General features: G+C 50.2%; 1 protein-coding gene across 3 annotated transcripts in view; it reads right to left on the bottom strand.

The window, feature by feature from the left end:
- Positions 1–17,177, bottom strand: part of LOC146808464 (transient receptor potential cation channel subfamily M member 2-like) — a 1,747,278-nt gene that overhangs the window by 1,119,749 nt on the left and 610,352 nt on the right. For all 3 annotated transcript variants that reach the window (XM_085623572.1, XM_085623571.1, XM_085623573.1), the window contains exon 8: positions 16,936–16,997. In XM_085623572.1, the coding sequence (XP_085479698.1) occupies positions 16,936–16,997 (62 nt within the window). The remainder of the gene's footprint in view (positions 1–16,935; positions 16,998–17,177) is intronic.

The raw sequence follows: 17,177 nt of genomic DNA, 5'->3' as shown, positions 1-17,177 counted from the left end.
CGACACTTAGAGGGTTTCCAATACTTTCCAATTCCCTAGAGTGTGTTCCCTATCACTACTCAAAGAGTCGTGGTGTATCAAATTAAAAGTGTCATAAAAACTATCCTAACATGATTCCCACCAAGAAATAGCTAGAAAAAATGTAGGGAAGGAGAGAGAGCACCTCACGGTAGTAACACCAAGGGGGTTGCTGGCTGATACTCGCCAGTATACCCACTTATCATAGGTTGCTCTTACTCCGTGTAGAAAAAGAAGAGTGTGTATTCTCCCTCTAAGTGCCGTTATTTCAGGATTGGGTGTACTGTGGGTCAGGCTACGTGTTTATAGTCCGGGGGAATCTGACAAGACAAGGGTGTGGGGTCGATGCATGACCGAGAATACATTTGATCCCACCCTCAGCCGAGAATATGGCTCAAGGGAGCAGAGGCATGCAGATGACCAGGTGGAAACCCTTGTGTCGTGGGTTAGGTCCCGTCTCGTTTTTGTGCTGACGGGGATGGTTTCCATTTGCGCATCGGATCAATGATGTACCAGACGCGGTGGCTTGGTTGGGACTGAACAGTCTGGTTTCGAAATAAGGGTGAATATTGGTCACTTTCAAATGAGTTATACTGTGATGGTGCCACAAACTGCTACCACCACTTGGTGGCACTGTTACTTACTTAGGCTGAACGTGGACGTTTAATGCAATTTATTCACCAATATCATTCAGATGGGCATTGCCCTAACCTTTTCTGCAGGTTAGGCTAGAGTGGTTCGGTATGTTCTTTTATTTGTTGGCTCACATACGAACACCCTATTGTGAATCAATGTATTCCAGAGTGCTATGAGGTGTTTATGCCACCGGGTGGCACTGTCCCATGGTTTTGTTGATTCCCCTTTATCGCCAGCTTGTTCTTGTATAAGGCCATGCTGGTCGTGGCTCGAGTGGGTCTGCTTGCTTGCCGGCGGGTTTTGGGTGAGCCCAGTGTTAAGGAGGCCTGGTGCCCCAGCGCCCATAGGTGGCAGGGTGCTTCTGCAGTGCTGCTGCCACTCCCTTGTGTTAGGGATGGGCCTCCACGTGCAAGCTCGCCGCTGCAGCTCATCTAGGCTGGGACCTGTCGGTGGTTTGGGGCTCCGGTGGGAGAGCAGCGCCTTGCTCTAAGTGATTCTTGGTGTTTTTTACGTTTCGTGCGCATGGGAATTTTAAATATTGGCATAAAGGGTCTTGGTTCGACCTTCTCACTTTCCTTTAATTTTATGTTGACCAACGCTTTTTAATTAAAAAATGGAAGGAAAGGTGTGTCGCGGTGTGTACAATTTAGTATGTGTTTTGCACCTTTAGAAAATATCCTATGGATTTCCTGGCTTCCCTTTCACACAAATACGATTGCAGGTTGCAGAGTTTGTGAAAGACGTTGACTCTTCCAACCCAGAGTTAAATGCTGGAATATTGTGAGCTAATGCTGCCTAAATGTAAATCACAGGAACGCGAGGATGTCATTTAGAAAATGGTTATCGGCTTTGACGGACTAGAAGGGAGGGGCCTTGTCCACTTTCAGAGCACAGATCCATTCGGTGGCTTTGCCAGTCGGTGGCGCAGCAGGGCTTGCCTGATACTTTGAGCAGCGGCTCGGGGCGGATATCCTGGCTCTTGGTCGTGAAGGAGTGATGCTGGAGAAGCAGCCCCGACTTAGTGTGGTGCTTGGGGGGCGCCTCCTGCCGTGCCGAGTAGTGTTAAGGCGGCGGGTGAACAGCACGTTGAGTTGCGAGCAGCCCTGTCGGGCCAAAATTTCGGCCGGCAAATGCGGCCCGAGTTATTTTACGGGGCACCAGTCCGCAGGTCCGGGATGAGGATAAATTGCCAGCCCGCGGTGTAACGCATTTTACGGCGGAAGTTGTCCTGTGTGGGTATATCATTTGAACGGGGCCCCTATGTCCGTTTTAGGTGGCCGCCATTTGCATTTTGCACACTTGGGGAGGGGCGCTCTCTGCGAGGCCCGGTTTTTCAGCTGTGTGTGCAATTTGAATGTAGGGTCATTGGTGGGGCTTTAAAATCCTAGGAGCCCATATGTGATATGGCGGGTATGTATTTGTCCCCGGTTTGGCGACACCGCGTGCCTTTCGGTCCCAGCATGAACATGCCGTGACTCTGTTGCAGCTTCGGTTGCTCTGGGTTGCTTTCCACTGTGCCCCAACCTGGTGGTGTTAGACCTCAGCTTCTAAGCACGTCAGAGTTTGGGACTCTGAGTGGGGGTTGTCTTTTGCCCCTGGGGTGCCGGTTTGGAGGTGCGTTGCAGTCAGAGCCGTGTCGCGTAGTTGTTGAGCCAGGCGGCCCCAGGACCGCTTGTGTGCGCTCGGTGGGTGGGTTGCCGGTGAGCTCTCACACAGCTTCTAGCCATCAGCCAGGCGGATCGTCCCTGTCGTTCTGAGCGGCCTCAGTTTCCTCACAGGCTAACTCTGAGAGGAGGCTGAAAGGAGCAGAATAGATCAAGGGTAGCTGCAGTTATTATTTAAAAGACTCAGCTGGTGCTCAGCTTGCTTTCCACTCCTTTCAGGTTCCCATGGCTTGTAGTGTGCAGGTGCCCAGCTCACACCACAGAGGACAAAGGCAAGGCCTTGGCCCCTGATGGACTATGTTTAATTTCCCTGTGTGGGATTGGGGCTGGTAGTCAGAAACTGTAATGGTAAAGGAATTTGGTAAATATATAGGGCTCACTCTGCAGTGTAGTAAGCAAGAGATTCAGCACTTCCCCGCGCTATGGCTGGTCGAGGCAGCAAGAATGAGCCCTCTGTAAACAAAGGCAGGTTACAGGCCAATTGTAGTGTCTCCAATCACTTGGCAATGATTAATTCATTAGACATTAAAATTACTGTGGCCAGCGGCCTAAGCCATTCCTTTAGCCTCGGGGGCCTAGATCAGACTGAATCGCCACACTGGCTCAAGGGTCATGGCGTAGGGACGTTACGGGGTTTGGTTGCACGGCTGAAGCTTTGCGCGGTGCAGCCGGTTGTGGCCTCTTGCCGTGAGCCCTGGCATCTAGTGACTCATGTGTCAGGGTTAGTAGTTGGGATGGTGATTTACCGGCAGCATGCGGGCACTTTTCCTGCATTGGGGATACATACGGATAAATTCCCTCGGTGGACTTGCAGACGCGGGGCTCCCGGCACAGCGCCCGACCCAGCTTCGGACACCTATGATAATTTACCATCCTCTTCCTGGCATATTATTCCTCCCTGGGTGATGCTCAGCAGTCCTGGGAGAGACAGCCTGGTACTACGCCGATCGGCGATGTTCCTGTCATTTACTTTTATAAGTTCACACACAGGGGTCCGAGCGTTCGAAGGATATGGATCACAGTGGCGTGTGGCCTCCACGACTGTTGCAGTTTTGGGGATCTCGGGGGTCATGGTCGACCGGACCGGTCTGCGCAGTTCTCGTATTCGCAGGCAGGCTAGAAGTGCAGAGAGTAGTGCTTAAAATTTCAACTGGGGGAGGACAAGTGGGGCCCATCCGGACCCCATGCTTGGGACTAGCAGCAGTTATCTTTCGGCAAACTTTGAGCCGGAGCTGGCCAGCTTCTAGCAAGTCGGAAGGTCACAGATCTTGGGCCTTGCCACATGTCTTTCCTCCTAAACAGTTAAACATCCATGGGCAGGGCCATGGAATAGATGGACAGAGGACAGAAGTACCTGAAACTACAACCTCGGTTGCCTGTCCCTTAATTGGATTGAATTGTGATGTACAAGGATGACTATCACATTCATTCACCTTCAGATCATTTGTTGATATACAATTGGGAATGGAATAATGCAGGGGGAGGGACACAAACCGATATTTCACCCTGCCACAAAAGTCACAGTGATGTACAAGTTCATATTCAACCCAGGCTTTATTGTACAGCCTTTTGTTTTATACCAGACTGTGGAAAAGATGCCCATGAACATTAATAAAGTGCTGCAATGACCTACTACTGTCATATTCAGCAGCTAGTTTACCTGTGCTATATGGGACTGGGTGGTTTCTGGTGCGCGCCTAGGAACGACACAAACAGCCTGGGAATATTATTCATGCGGTTGATACATAACCGCCCATCTTAGGTTGCTCCATCGTGCGGACAACATTAAGAATTCTTTAGAATGTTTACACCAAAGAGGCCAATAAGTGATGGATGGTTGGTCAACTTGTAGGTTTGTCCAAAATCCGGAGATTCCCACTCAGGTGGATGTCTGTACAAATGTGGGTAGTGAAGTAAACACGAAGTGGAGAACCATAATTCAGAGGAATGTAAAGGTATAAAATGCATCCCTAGTCTCCTGCCCCTGAAATGGATTAACATTGTGAGGTACATTGATGACTATGTCATGCTTTCATCTACAGATCAGTGTAAGTGTTTTCAATTACGTGGGCGAGGTGTGAGAAGATATTAGTTAATTTGCAGGGGTATATTGTGCTGGTCTCAAGCAACATTCATAATAAGTATCTCTTAGACCAAAACAGGACTTCGAATTCAGAATTGGTGGGCGTCACAGATATTATAGGCACTAATATTAGGAGCTGTTGCCGGGGTCCAATGTTGAAAACACAAGTCACTATCCCTGTATATGGAGGCTTAACGGAATCCTAGTCTTTTGCATATTGCCCGCCTCATGTTCCCTGTTGGACTTGGCACTTTTGACAGGTTCACCCCTAAACTTTTTGCCTGTCTCCTAGCCTTTTTCCTGTGTAGTGCTGGTGGTTTTAGGCCTCTAGGCACTTTAGCACTGTGGGCCAATGTAAAGTGCGTGCGCTCTGTGTTACATTTAGTGAGATTGGCCTGCCCTCCCATAGGAATGCATTGGGGATGAGTGTGTCAGTGGTAATTCCGGTAATGAGAGGAGCAGTGTGGTCAAGTCTAGTATGTGTGAATTCGAGAGAATAAATGCTGCGCAATGGTGTGTGCAGGTTTATGGAGACTGGTAGAGAAATGCCACTTTTAGAAGTTGGCATTTCTATGTGCTAGGTGTCTGCCTGTCTGATGTGAATTGCATGTCTGGCTTGTGAGTGACAGGAGCTGAGGGGTGTGGGTGGCTCCAGGAGGGGCAGGGTGAGTCAGCTGGTCTGAATGGGACACCTGGCCTAAGAGTAGTGGAAGGGGTAATCCCCTGACTCTGAATAGGACTGTGCCCAGGCTGCACAATGCTGGCTCTGCCCCCTGTGGTGTGTCTGATCACTGAGCCCCCATCTGACAAAGGGGAAGAGGAGCTTCGCAAACGAAGTGCTTTAACCCCTCCAAGCCCTGTGCTGTGACACAAAGGAAAATGTCCTATAAATGAAGGGGCTGTGACCCCATGAAAGTGTTCTGTTGTGCTGTTCCTGACTTGAGGGGGGCCTGCTGCTGATGGGCTCCAGGAGGAACTGCCACTAGGGACTGTCTCCCTGCTGGAGGGCCCTGTGAGCTGGCCTTCCTGAGCCCAGCCTTTGCCCCCCCAAACCTTGCTTTGATTCTGGGGAAGAGTGCTTCGTTTTGACCCTGGATTTTGGACTTCACTTCTAGCGCCTTGGGAGCGCTTTTCTTTTATTTCAAGGAGCGCTTTATTTTTATTTTCTGAAGAGCGCTTTACTGTCCTGAGGAGCGCGTGGGCTTTACAGCTCGGAGCTGCACATTGGGGACCAGGGATTCCCCCGCATTTGCCAATTCCTGAAAGAAGATGCCCACCCTGCGTATTTGTGCCGATTTTCGTTAGTATCCACGGGCGGGTGCCCACCCGGCAGTTGCCTTTATTCCAAAGCGGTTGTCTACCCCGCATTGCCCAGATCTGAAAAGAATCACTGCCACGGCCCGAGATCCAAATAGAGAAACTGCCACGTCGGATCGGCAAACAGGAAGTCAGGCAACCTTCAGGAGGAGGGCCACGAGACGGAAGCAGAGTCCGGCCGGAGCAGTGAGGCCGTGACGTGACCAAGAGATCTTCCAGGAGGGACCCCGTAGTGAAGAGGGAGTCCCGCGGGCAGCCACAGCACGACCGGGAGAGGAGGCAAAAGCGCCGTGTCCACCCCAGCGCCACGAGAGAAGTGCTGCCTGTAGAGGAGAAAGCGGAGACGTTGCTGCAGTGCTCCCAGTGAGTGGGGACGGGAGCAGTTGGCTTGTGCTTCCAAGGCCCAGTAGGAGGGGGTCAGCTATTCCCTGTGTGAGGCCAATTTCCTCAGTGGTGCCGCCGTAGCAGGCCACTACACCGAGGGGGCACCAGTGTTTTCTGAGTCCCAGACCTTGTTGGTGCTGGCTTCTCCCCCAGCTGCCCCGAAAGATAGAGGGCAGCTGCAACGTTGCGCAGCTCTGCTACATAGGGCACAGTGAAGGCCCGTGCCCATCTTGATTTCCCAGCTGCCCAGCAATTAGTGGGCAGCTGCTATGTTTAGGCAAGTTCATTGGGCACACTTATTTTTGCTGCTTTTTGCAGCCCACCCGGACATTCTGGACATTGGACATTTTGAGCCCCTGTGAGAGGCCAGTTGGCCTGGGCCAGTTTCAGTGCGTTGTGCCCCCGATTGGGGCACACTGTTTTTATGCCTGATGAGATTCCTGCGTAATATGATTTGTGCATTCTATGGTTTATGTTGCAGGATCTGATGCTATGTTCCTAATCTGTTTTATGCCTCATGATTCTTACATAATGTACGTTTGAGGTTGGTGCATAATGTGTGATCCTAATATGGTTTATGCCTCATATAATGATGCGGAGGTCATTCTTGTGCCAGTAGTTACTGGTTGGGCTCTATATTTACTATTTGTGCTACATTTACAATTGGTGATTTGTGATGGTTATGACAGAGGCCCCATTGGCCCTGTCGTGTGTAAATAGTCCCCTGTAAATACTGCCTAGTGCCAGTTGGCACAGTGTACATTGAGTGATTACTACTCTAATGTGTTTATGATAATACAAAGGCTATTTTTATATATAACCTTGTGTGGCGTTCCTTTTGTGGTGTGCCTAGTGTGTTGCTGCTGTCTGTGTTGCGCAAACGCTTTACACATTGTCTCCGGGATAAGCCTGACTGCTCGTGCCAAGCTACCAAGGGGGTGAGCAGGGGTTATCTTTGGCGTGTAACTCCCTTCCCCTGACTAGAGTGGTGGTCTCTGCCTGGCTTTGGCGCAAGCCTTAGCCAACCAGAAATCCCATTTCTAACATTCCCGAACTCCTCACCGCAGACAGCTAAGGGTCTGTCCATGGTTCATTGCATGGCCAGGGATTGTTTTCTTTTCTTGGAGCGACAGGCAAGGGCAGTATGCAAACAGGATTTACTGAGGTGACTTGCAGTGGGGGCTTTTCGGACCCACAGAAGTTGGGGTGGCAAAGCATGAATCTGGGAACCTGAGAGTCTGACACTATTATTGGGTTGTAGATACGCAAGACTCTTTGGAAGCATTGGACTCTCACCCCGGTTGGGTTGGCTTCTACACAGGGGCGTGTTGTCGGCGCGTTCAATTACGCATCATGCTTGGCACTTACATTCAGGTTTCCCAGTTAGGAGACTCTGGTTCATCTTCAATGGAGAGTCAGATACTTGTAGGGCTGGTGTCAGCAGCATGTGTACCATTCCTTTAAATGCGGGGTAGGCCCCCTACAGGACTCAAGGGAGCAATTACCTAGGTTAACCCTTAGAGCGAACATGTAAGCTCGAGAGGGTTAGACCTCTGCAAGTGTGGGCAGTCCTTGGGTTAGAAAGATGGTAGCCTTGGGTCTATTACATCCTCAGTGGCGACTGCTCTTACACATGGGCTCAGGTTCAGCTCCTAACAGGTTTACAGCACTTAATTTTAAGACCTGGATTAGTGAACCAGTGCACATCTTAGATGGATAGTTTTCATGGGTGAACAGACTATGGGTTATGCCTGCTGGGTCTCTGAAACACTCCAAATGAATGGGAGCCACCACTAGGAGAATGCTGAACACACGGACCGGGGTACAGTTCGCTCAGACATCTCCTCCACCAAGCTGCAGGGCAGCACAGTAGGGAGCAGTTTTAATTAACAAGGTTACTTGCCGGGGGTAGAGGGGATACAGCGGACACACATATGGTGGGCTGCGCCATAACACTATTAGGGAATCTAGCGAATTAGGGTCAGTACAAAGGGGCGCAGTGATTGCAATGTGGCTCGGTACAAGTATTCCCTCCATCCAGATTCATCAGCCACGTGTTCACCTTGGTTTGGCAATCATCAGGGGGCTGTGCATGTGTCTGGGACATCTCAGCAAAGCAATTGCATACAGGCCCGAGGCCACGGTACAGGTTGCTTCAGTACTAACCCCCCTGCCCTGTTAGCCAGCCCAGTGAGCCCGGTTTCGGAAGGTGACTATTCAAGGGGACTTTCCCATGATGGGGAAACCGGTCTTAAGCACTTTAAGGCCACAAGGTATCAAGGGAAGTTGTGAGGCACCAGAGGTTGAGGGGTGCAGTGTTTTGAACAACTAGGTGCAAGCTGAAGTAGTTGAATGAATGGAGTGCAGTGCTCATTAAAGGGTGGTAGCAACGGGCATTTCTTTACTTTGCCAGGATCTTTGGCCTGGGTGAAGGGCTGTCCGTGCGTCCTGTGAACGGCACAATGGGTGGAATTCAAGAAATGGAAGCTTGGGGGTTTGCCACCACTGACTTCGGTGTGGGAGGCCCATGCATGCCCTGGGGCAGCTTGCTATAGATACTGCTGCACACTACGGAGACATTGGGTTGGGGGTCCCAGGCGTGCGCTGGAACAGCTGGCTGTGTAGCTGCGGCACAGTAAGTTATGAGGTCACAACAACCACTCAGAGTGTGGTGAGGCACCAGAGGTTTGAGGGGTTGCTGTGAGATTGTCCAACTAGGTGCAAGCTGGAGTACTTGCAGAAAATGGAGTGCAGTGCTCAATAAAGGGTGTTAGTGACATAGCATGTCATTACTTTGCCAAGATCATTGGCCTGGGTGAAGGGCCGTCCGTTCGTCCCGTAGTGGCACAACGGGCATAATTCAAGATGCATGGGGGTTTTCCACCACTGAGTTATGTTGGGTGGGAAGCCCAGGCAGGTGCTGGGACAGCCTGCCAAAGAAGCAAAAGCACACTGCGGAGATAGTATGGGTTGGGGATCCCAGGTACGCGCTGGAACAGCTTGCTGTAGTAGTGGCGACACAGTCCAGGGGGGGGGGGGGTGACCCCCCCACCCAACATTTTGTCCTATACCTGGGAGGCATTGTTTTGACTTTCCGGGGTAGAAGGGCACTGTGCCAGAGATGAATCCCGCTGGTGTAAGTTATGCAACGTGTTGTAGGCTTGGCGGGGGGCATGTTGGACAAAGATAACCCCACTGGTAGTATGACGATGGCCTGGTTAGGGGCTGCCGGGGAACCCTCACGCAGGTGAAATCACAATGCCATGCACAGAGTCACGGAACAATGGTGGTTTCTGATGTTCAGGCTTGGATGGGGTGTACCTGTCCAGTGTGGGGCTAGCTCTTGCTGGACCTGGAGGTGGCCCTAGAAACAGCAGGATGTAGGTAGGAATGCCGGCCTTGGTGGGGGGCCCTGGCTGCGACGGTCACCACACCCAGGGCTGTGGCGGAGTTACAGGGCGATCCAGAGGCAGAAAGGTACTCAGGGGTACCCTCTTCATGAGCACAAAGGGTGCTGAGGCCGAATATCCCCAGGAAGTCTTTGCGGTGGACCCTGAGGTGCGACGGCGCCCCGTCTGTCCTACGGGCGGTTGGAAACCTGTACAACCGTTGGTTCACCATAACCGCTAAGCACCGATTGGCTATGGCCACAATGCAAGTTGGCCCATCAGGTGGTAGGCCGCGAGGGGTGGCTTGTCTTTGGATCGCCTGTAAGATAACCCACCATTTTGGCATAGTTGGTATGCTAAAAAACCTGCAGTAATTTTCTCCACCAAAAAGGTGTCTTGTCTGTTTATTTATTCGGTATGATGTTGCATAAGGGGTGGTGAGTGTTGCCAATATTGGCACTATGTGGGCTGCCCGACGTCCACGCAGGGGACCCTCATAAAAGGGTGGCCCCTTTAGTGCCACAAGATGCCACACGGGACAGCCCAGCGTCGTGAGACCCCTTCGGGGTCCCGCTCGTCATTTCTGGCCCAGGTGGGGTAAGGGGAGAGGTACAAATTCCTCCCCACGCCCACCTAGCTGCCTCTTTCTCCTCACCCCTGACGCCGTTCCCTCCCTACCGCTTACCCGGCGTAATCAGGGTTGGGGGGGGAAGAAATTTCTAATCTCTCATTTTGTGTTGCAGGTGGAGTTACAAGGCGTTCCAGAGGCGGAAAGGTACTCAGGGGTACCCTCTTCATGAGCACAAAGGGTGCTGAGGCCGAATATCCCCAGGAAGTCTTTGCGGTGGACCCTGAGGTGCGACGGCACCCTGTCTGTCCTACGGGCGGTTGGAAACCTGTACAACCGGGGGTCGCTTGAATGCTCTGCCCCTCGTAAGGAGGGGGGCTTGAGTAATGGGGTGGACCGCCAGTTCACCGGAAGTGGGAGTGGATATCCCCTCACCATAACTGCTAAGCACCGATTGGCTAAGGCCACGATGCAAGTTGGTCCATCAGGTGGTAGGCCGCGAGGGGCAGCTTGCCTTTGTATCGCCTGTAAGATAACCCACCATTTTGGCGTAGTTGGTATGCTAATAAACCTGCAGCATGTTCTCCACGAAAAAGGCGTCTTGTCTATTTATTCGGTATGATGCTGCATAACGGGTGGTGAGTGTTGCCGAAATTGGCACTTGTGCTGATTAGGAAGGCTCCTCAAGCAGAAAATAAAACAGGCATTTGCTATGCAATAGGTCTCCAATTTACGAGAGATCTATTGCATTGTAAATGGTTGGCATCTTGGGTCACGGACAACGGGAGAGGGCACGGACATCGGGAGGGAGGGCGGGGGAGGAGAGGAGAATGCACGGACTATGCTGCGTGAGGCTACGTGCGCATGAAGGAAATAGTACATGCTCCGTGTAACAACCAGTTAAAGGGGCCAATAGCCATGGGAGGATGCAAATGATGACATGGCTGTAATAAGGAGGGACTAACAAGCCTCATAATTAATCAGAAGCCAGCATTTACAAAGGACAAACACACAAGCCAATGAAAAATAAGGGAGGGGGGGTTGGGTGAAACTTCTCTCCGTACTGAACTACCCCAGATCTTTGCAGAGCAGCGAATGCGTGCTGGCTCACGCTCAACCTAAAAAGTCAAATGAAACCTCACTTGAGTAGGTGGGACAAGGGCCTGTGACTGGGAAGAGCCCAAAACATAGGGATTAAGGGTATAGCACTGAGAATTCTCAGCACTACATTTTTTTAAAAATATTTTTTTTGACAATTCTGCATTGGACACCCACACAAGTGAGGTATCATTTTACTTGGGAGATTGAGAGGAATGCTGTGGGGTAGGACATTTTAGCCGGCACGGTGATTCCACACAAAAATGTGGAAAATGTGGATTTTTGTCAGCTAAATTTGAGGTTTTTAGGGGATTCTGGGTAGGAAAACGTTGGGGGGCCCATGCATGCCATACCTCGCTGGACTCCCCCAGGTGTCTAGTTTTCAAAAATGTGTGGGTTTTGGTGGCTTCCCAAGATGGCCCCTGAGCCCGGGGCCAAAAACCCAAGCGACCCTCCTTGCAAAACCAGGTTTTTTTGTGATAGGTAATTTTGATGTCTCCTTAACACGTTTTGGGCCCTTGCCTGTCGCGGGTACTTGACCTACCCACGCGAGTGAGGTACCATTTTTATCGGGAGACCTGGGAGAACGCTAGGTGGTGGGAAATGTGTGGATCCATGCAGATTCCAAAACTTTCCACCACAGAAATGTGAGGAAAATGTGTTTTTTTTTTCAAAACTTGTTTGCAAGGGATTCTGGGTAACAGAACCTGGTTAGAGCCAGACAAGTCACCCCATCCTGGATTCCCCTGGGTGTCTAGTTTAAAAAAATGTATAGGTTTATTTTTTTTAAACTATATTTTATGTATAGATTTGCTAGGTTTCCTTAGGTGCCGGCAGAGCTAGGGTTCAAAATCTACAGCAAGGCACTCTGCAAAAAAATTGTCAGTTTTCACTGCAAAAATGTGGTGTGCGCAAGTTGCGTTTTGGGCTGTTTCCTGTTGTGGGCACTAGGCCTACCCACACAAGTGAGGTACTATTTTTCTCGGAAGACTTTGAGGAATACGTGGTGGATGGAATTTTGTGGATCCACGCAGATTAAAGAACTTTCCATCACAGAAATGTGAGGAAAATTTGTTTTTTTAAACTAAGTTTGAGGTTTGCAAGGGATTCTGGGTAACAGATCCTGGTGAAAGGCACACAAGTCACCCCATCCTGGATTTTCCTTGGTATCTAGTTTTCAAAAATGTACAAGTTTCCTAGGTTTCCCTGTATGCCGGTTGCGCCAGGGCTCAAAATCCATAGGTAGGCACATTGCTAAAAACGAGGCCATACCTAGTCTGCTTTCTGCCGCCCTGGGGGGATATCGGGGGGGGGGGGGGGGGGGGGGGGGGGGGGTTATTGGGTTGCCCCGATATTTCCCCAAGGGAGGGCAGAAAGACTGTGGCTATTTTTCTGGGGGTGGGAGCATTGGTATGCCCATTCTGGGCAGCCCCCACCCGCACGCATAAAAAAACCCAGCGTAATCGCTTTTTGCCCCCCGGGGGGCAAATCATGGGCCACTGCCCCCGGGGGGCAGAAAGACTGGAATTTTTTTGGGGGGGGGGGCGGGCACTGGCATGCCAATTCCGGGCTTCCCTCACCCCTGAATTAAAAAAATATACATATTTCCTGATGCCTAGTGGGCTTTCTGCCCCCGGGGGGCACATAACGGGCTATTGCCCCATATGCCTCCCGGGGGGTCAGAAAGACTGTCGTAATTGTTTTGGTGTGGGGGCATTTGCAAGCCCATTCTGGGCAGCCCACAGCCCTAAATCAAATGTAAAAAAATCCCTGGTTTATAGTGGGCTTTCTGCCCCCCCTGGGGGTCAGATTGGGAGCTACTGCCCCCATCTGCCCCCCAGAAGGGACATAAAGGCTGTTAGTTTTGCGGGGTGGGGTATTGGCATTCTCGTTTTGGGCAGCCCCTACCCTGCCCCCATCTGCCCCCCCAGGGGGGGCAGAAAGACTGAATGTAGCCATTTCTTTTTGGGGAACAAAGGCCCTTGCCCAAGGGGCCGCTCCCTGATGGCTTGTGGGTGGATCCCTGCTTGGGGATCGCCCTCATGGGGTGATCTCCAAACAGGGATCCACTAGGGTGGGGTACCACTGGAAAGGGGAGATTCTCCCCTTTCCAATGATACCTCTCCTGTCTTTCTATGTGCTCGGGGCTGAGATATCCGCCTGAGCACATAGAAAGTGAAACTGAAATGAGCCTACAGGCTCATTTCAGTTTCAGTTTCTATGAAATGATGACAGCGCGACTTGCGCTCTGATCGTCATTTCAAGGAAACCAGGGGGATGCTCTTCCCCACCTCACGAGGCTTTTGGCGAGTTAACGAAATCCTTCTGGTGCCTGCACCAGAGGGATATACGGTGCCATGTGCTAGGACTGTTGAGAGACGTCCTGTGCACACAAGCACGGATGCGCACGACATCTCCCGGCCATCGTGCGCATCGAAGGGGTTAAATATAAATAACATACCATAACATTGGTCCTCTTAGTCCTTCAGCTGCATTTGCACATCAGCACACCTGATAATCCTGATAGTAGTCCAAGCGATTTACAATATATATATAACCGCACTTAATGTCTCGGGAAATGATTATTGTGCGGTGCAGGGATCAAGAGAAACAAGACCTCAGTTTCTTGACTGTGAAAAAATTCACATCAACAACATATAGAAGTGTTTGACCAGCACACACTAATAGTACCAAACAACTTCACGGAAAGAATTGTTTTATGAATGTTCCTTTATTCTTTTTTTCTCCACAGGGTAGCCAACGCGTTTCGTACTTATATAGGACTTCTTCAGGGCTCATCCAAAGTTCATTTAAGTTTACAAGTATAGGTTTTCCACAGGTTCAATTAGGAAAATAGCATCGTGGTCACACCGTATACTCATATAATTGGTCAAGTGAAGCTTCAAATGTTCTCAGAAGAAGCCTTATGTCTCTAATTGACTGTTCTGTGGCATATCACCGAGGGTGCCACTGAGGCACATCACTGAGGGCTCCACTGAGGCACATCACTGAGGGCTCCACTGAGGCACATCACTGAGGGCTCCACTGAGGCACATCACTGAGGGCTCCACTGAGGCACATCACTAAGTGCTCTTCTGAGGCATATTCCCCAGGGGTCCTGTGAGGCACATCACTAAGTGCTCTCTTGAAGCACATACCCCAGGGCTCCACTAAGGCACATCAGCCAGGGCTCCACTGAGACACATCATCCAGGGCTCCACTGCGACACATCACCCAGAACTCCACTGAGGCACATCACGCAGGGCTACACTGAGGTACATCACCCAGGGCACCTCTGAAGTACATCACCCAGGGCACCATTGAGGCATATATCCCAGGGATCCACTGAGGCACATCGCCCAGGACTACACTGAGCACATCACCCTGGGTGCCACTGAGGCACATCACACATGGCTCCACTGAGGGACATCACCTAGGGTGCCACTGAGGGACATCACCAAGGACACTACTGAGGCACAGCACCCAGGGCACCTCTGAGCAATGTTCCTCTAATGCATGGTTTGCTTCGCTTTATGCCCCTGCTGCACAAGGGTATGTATGACCATTCACCTGTGTGCAATGAGGCCTGTATGTGAGTTTTGTGCACACAGGTACCTGTATCATTGATGAACTTTGTGTAAATCCCATCTGTGGATGTGTAGAGCTCTCGTCATGTGTACATGCATTAGAAATAAACATTTGCCAATGGTTGTGACAGTGCTCGTTTTTAATTACTGTGGAATGGCCTGGGCACGAGGCAGTTGATGTTTTGTCTTTGGAGGTGGTTCCCACAGTGGAAGCAGATGGCAGACAGCATTGACGGAAGCCTATCTTTAATCTCTACTTTGGGTGAGGCAGTGCAGGTTCACCCCACCTCAGACTCGCACTATCTTGTGAACACAACTGTTTCTTTCTCCCTGATGACTGGCTAGGGAAGCTTCTAGGATCAGGAACAGAATATCTTCAAACACTTTGCAGAGTAAGAACAGAGGGAGCCAGAGACTACTCCCATGATCTGCATCCTTGTAGAAGAAGAGGCTACTAGCTCCTGGAGGGGGTGTGATTCCCAGGTGCATGTTCACGCATGAGACCTAATTTGGGTGCACTTCAGTACCTCAAAGAGGATCCCCTTGTTTCTCATTTTGGGAATACAACACACCCATTAAACATACCCCACCCAGAAAAAGAGTGTGGAATGGATCATCTTTAGCCTGTGGTCAATTGTGGAGCTGATTGGGAATGCAACACCCATTACACATACCCTGCATGGAAAAAGAGTGTCACATGGATTATCTTTATCCTGTGTGCATTCACAGTGCTGATTGGGAATGCAACACACCCATTAAACATACCCCACCTGGAAAAAGAGCGTGGCATGGATTATCTTTAGCCTGTGGGCATTCACAGTGCTGATTGGGAATGCTACACACAATACACTTACCCCACCTGGCAAAATAGCGTGGTGTGGATTATCTTTAACCTGTGGTCATTTATGGTACTGACTGGAAATGCAACACATTACACATACCCCACTAAGAAAAAGTGTGGCATGGATTATCTTTACCCTGTGGTCATTTATGGTGCTGATTGAGAATGCAACACACATTACACATACCCCACCCGGAAAAAGAGCGTGGCATGGATTATCTTTAGCCTGTGGTCATTTATGGCTCTGATTGGGAATGCAACACATTACACATACCCGACCCAGAAAAAGAGTGTGGCATGGATTATCTTTCGCCTGTGGGCATTTACGGTGCTGATTGGGAATGCAACACATTACACATACCCCACCCAGAAAAAGAGTGGCATGGATCATGTTCAGCCTGTGGTCATTTACAGTGCTGCTAGGGAAGGTAACACACCAAATAAACATACCCCTCCCGGAAGAAGAATGTGACATGTATTATCTTAAGCCTTTGGCCATTTACGGCACAGATTGGGATTGCAGCACACATTATACTTACCCTGCCCATAAAAAGTATATGGCATGGATTAGATTTAGCATGTGGTCATTTACGGGGCTGGTTGGGAATACAAAACACATTACACATACCACACCTTGAAAAAGTGCATGCCTTGGATTATGTTTAGTCTATGGTCATTTACGGGGATAATGTAGTACTAGGGCGGTCAGAATTGTGTTAAACAGTGGCTTCTGGTAGGGAACTGTGATTCGACGCTCAGACAGGGAGTGAGAGCCTGTGCATGTTCTCCAGCCAGGCTGTGCACTACAGTCAGGTGCAGAACATGCTATGTGCACATGACTGTTTGGCTGCTCCAAGACGGCCAGCCAAACTGTTATGCGCACATAAGATACAGATTATACCACTTCCCTCACCCTCTGACTTGGCGAGCCCAACCCTGCCATTCCCCACCCTTTCCTGGCCCCAAGTTCCACAAAAAATAAAATGATACTAAGGTTCTGTAATTATAATTTTATATTTCCTTTAAACTGATCCGATAACAGTGGGGCGACGCTCTTCCATCTTAGTGGAGGAGCCGCCGCCGGAGGTAAAGTCATAACGGAGACTACACATGGAACCCCACAGATGGCCGCCATCCACACAAAGGCCAGGAAAGCGAATACTCTTCTGATGTGCAGCACCACCTCTGTTTCAACTATAGACAAGATACAATGACCTACCCCTTGACCCCGAACCGTACACCACCACCTTATTTCTCCAGTGGGCTGATGCCCTACCCAACTCTTCCTTCCTTTCTATCCCATTTTTAGACCTCTTAATTTCGCTCCTTCCCTCATCCAGCAATACTTACATCTACGGTGGTCAGACCTCCTGCCAATACCACACACACAATGGGGATCTTCCTGTTCACACCTAAAACAGGAAAACTATGTTATAATATGACACACAGAGCCAATCACACCACAAAAACACAATAATATCTCCCCACACAACAAAAAATACATCACAGTATGAAACCAACCCTACAACAGAGAAAACACATTCATACTGAATGAAACACAGAGCTACCCAAGAAGCAGAAAAAGCTATTAG

The sequence above is a fragment of the Triturus cristatus genome, chromosome 8 (genome assembly GCF_964204655.1).
Source record: "Triturus cristatus chromosome 8, aTriCri1.1, whole genome shotgun sequence".
NCBI classification, from domain to species: domain Eukaryota; kingdom Metazoa; phylum Chordata; class Amphibia; order Caudata; family Salamandridae; genus Triturus; species Triturus cristatus.
This window is presented reverse-complemented; position numbering and strand designations above follow the sequence as displayed.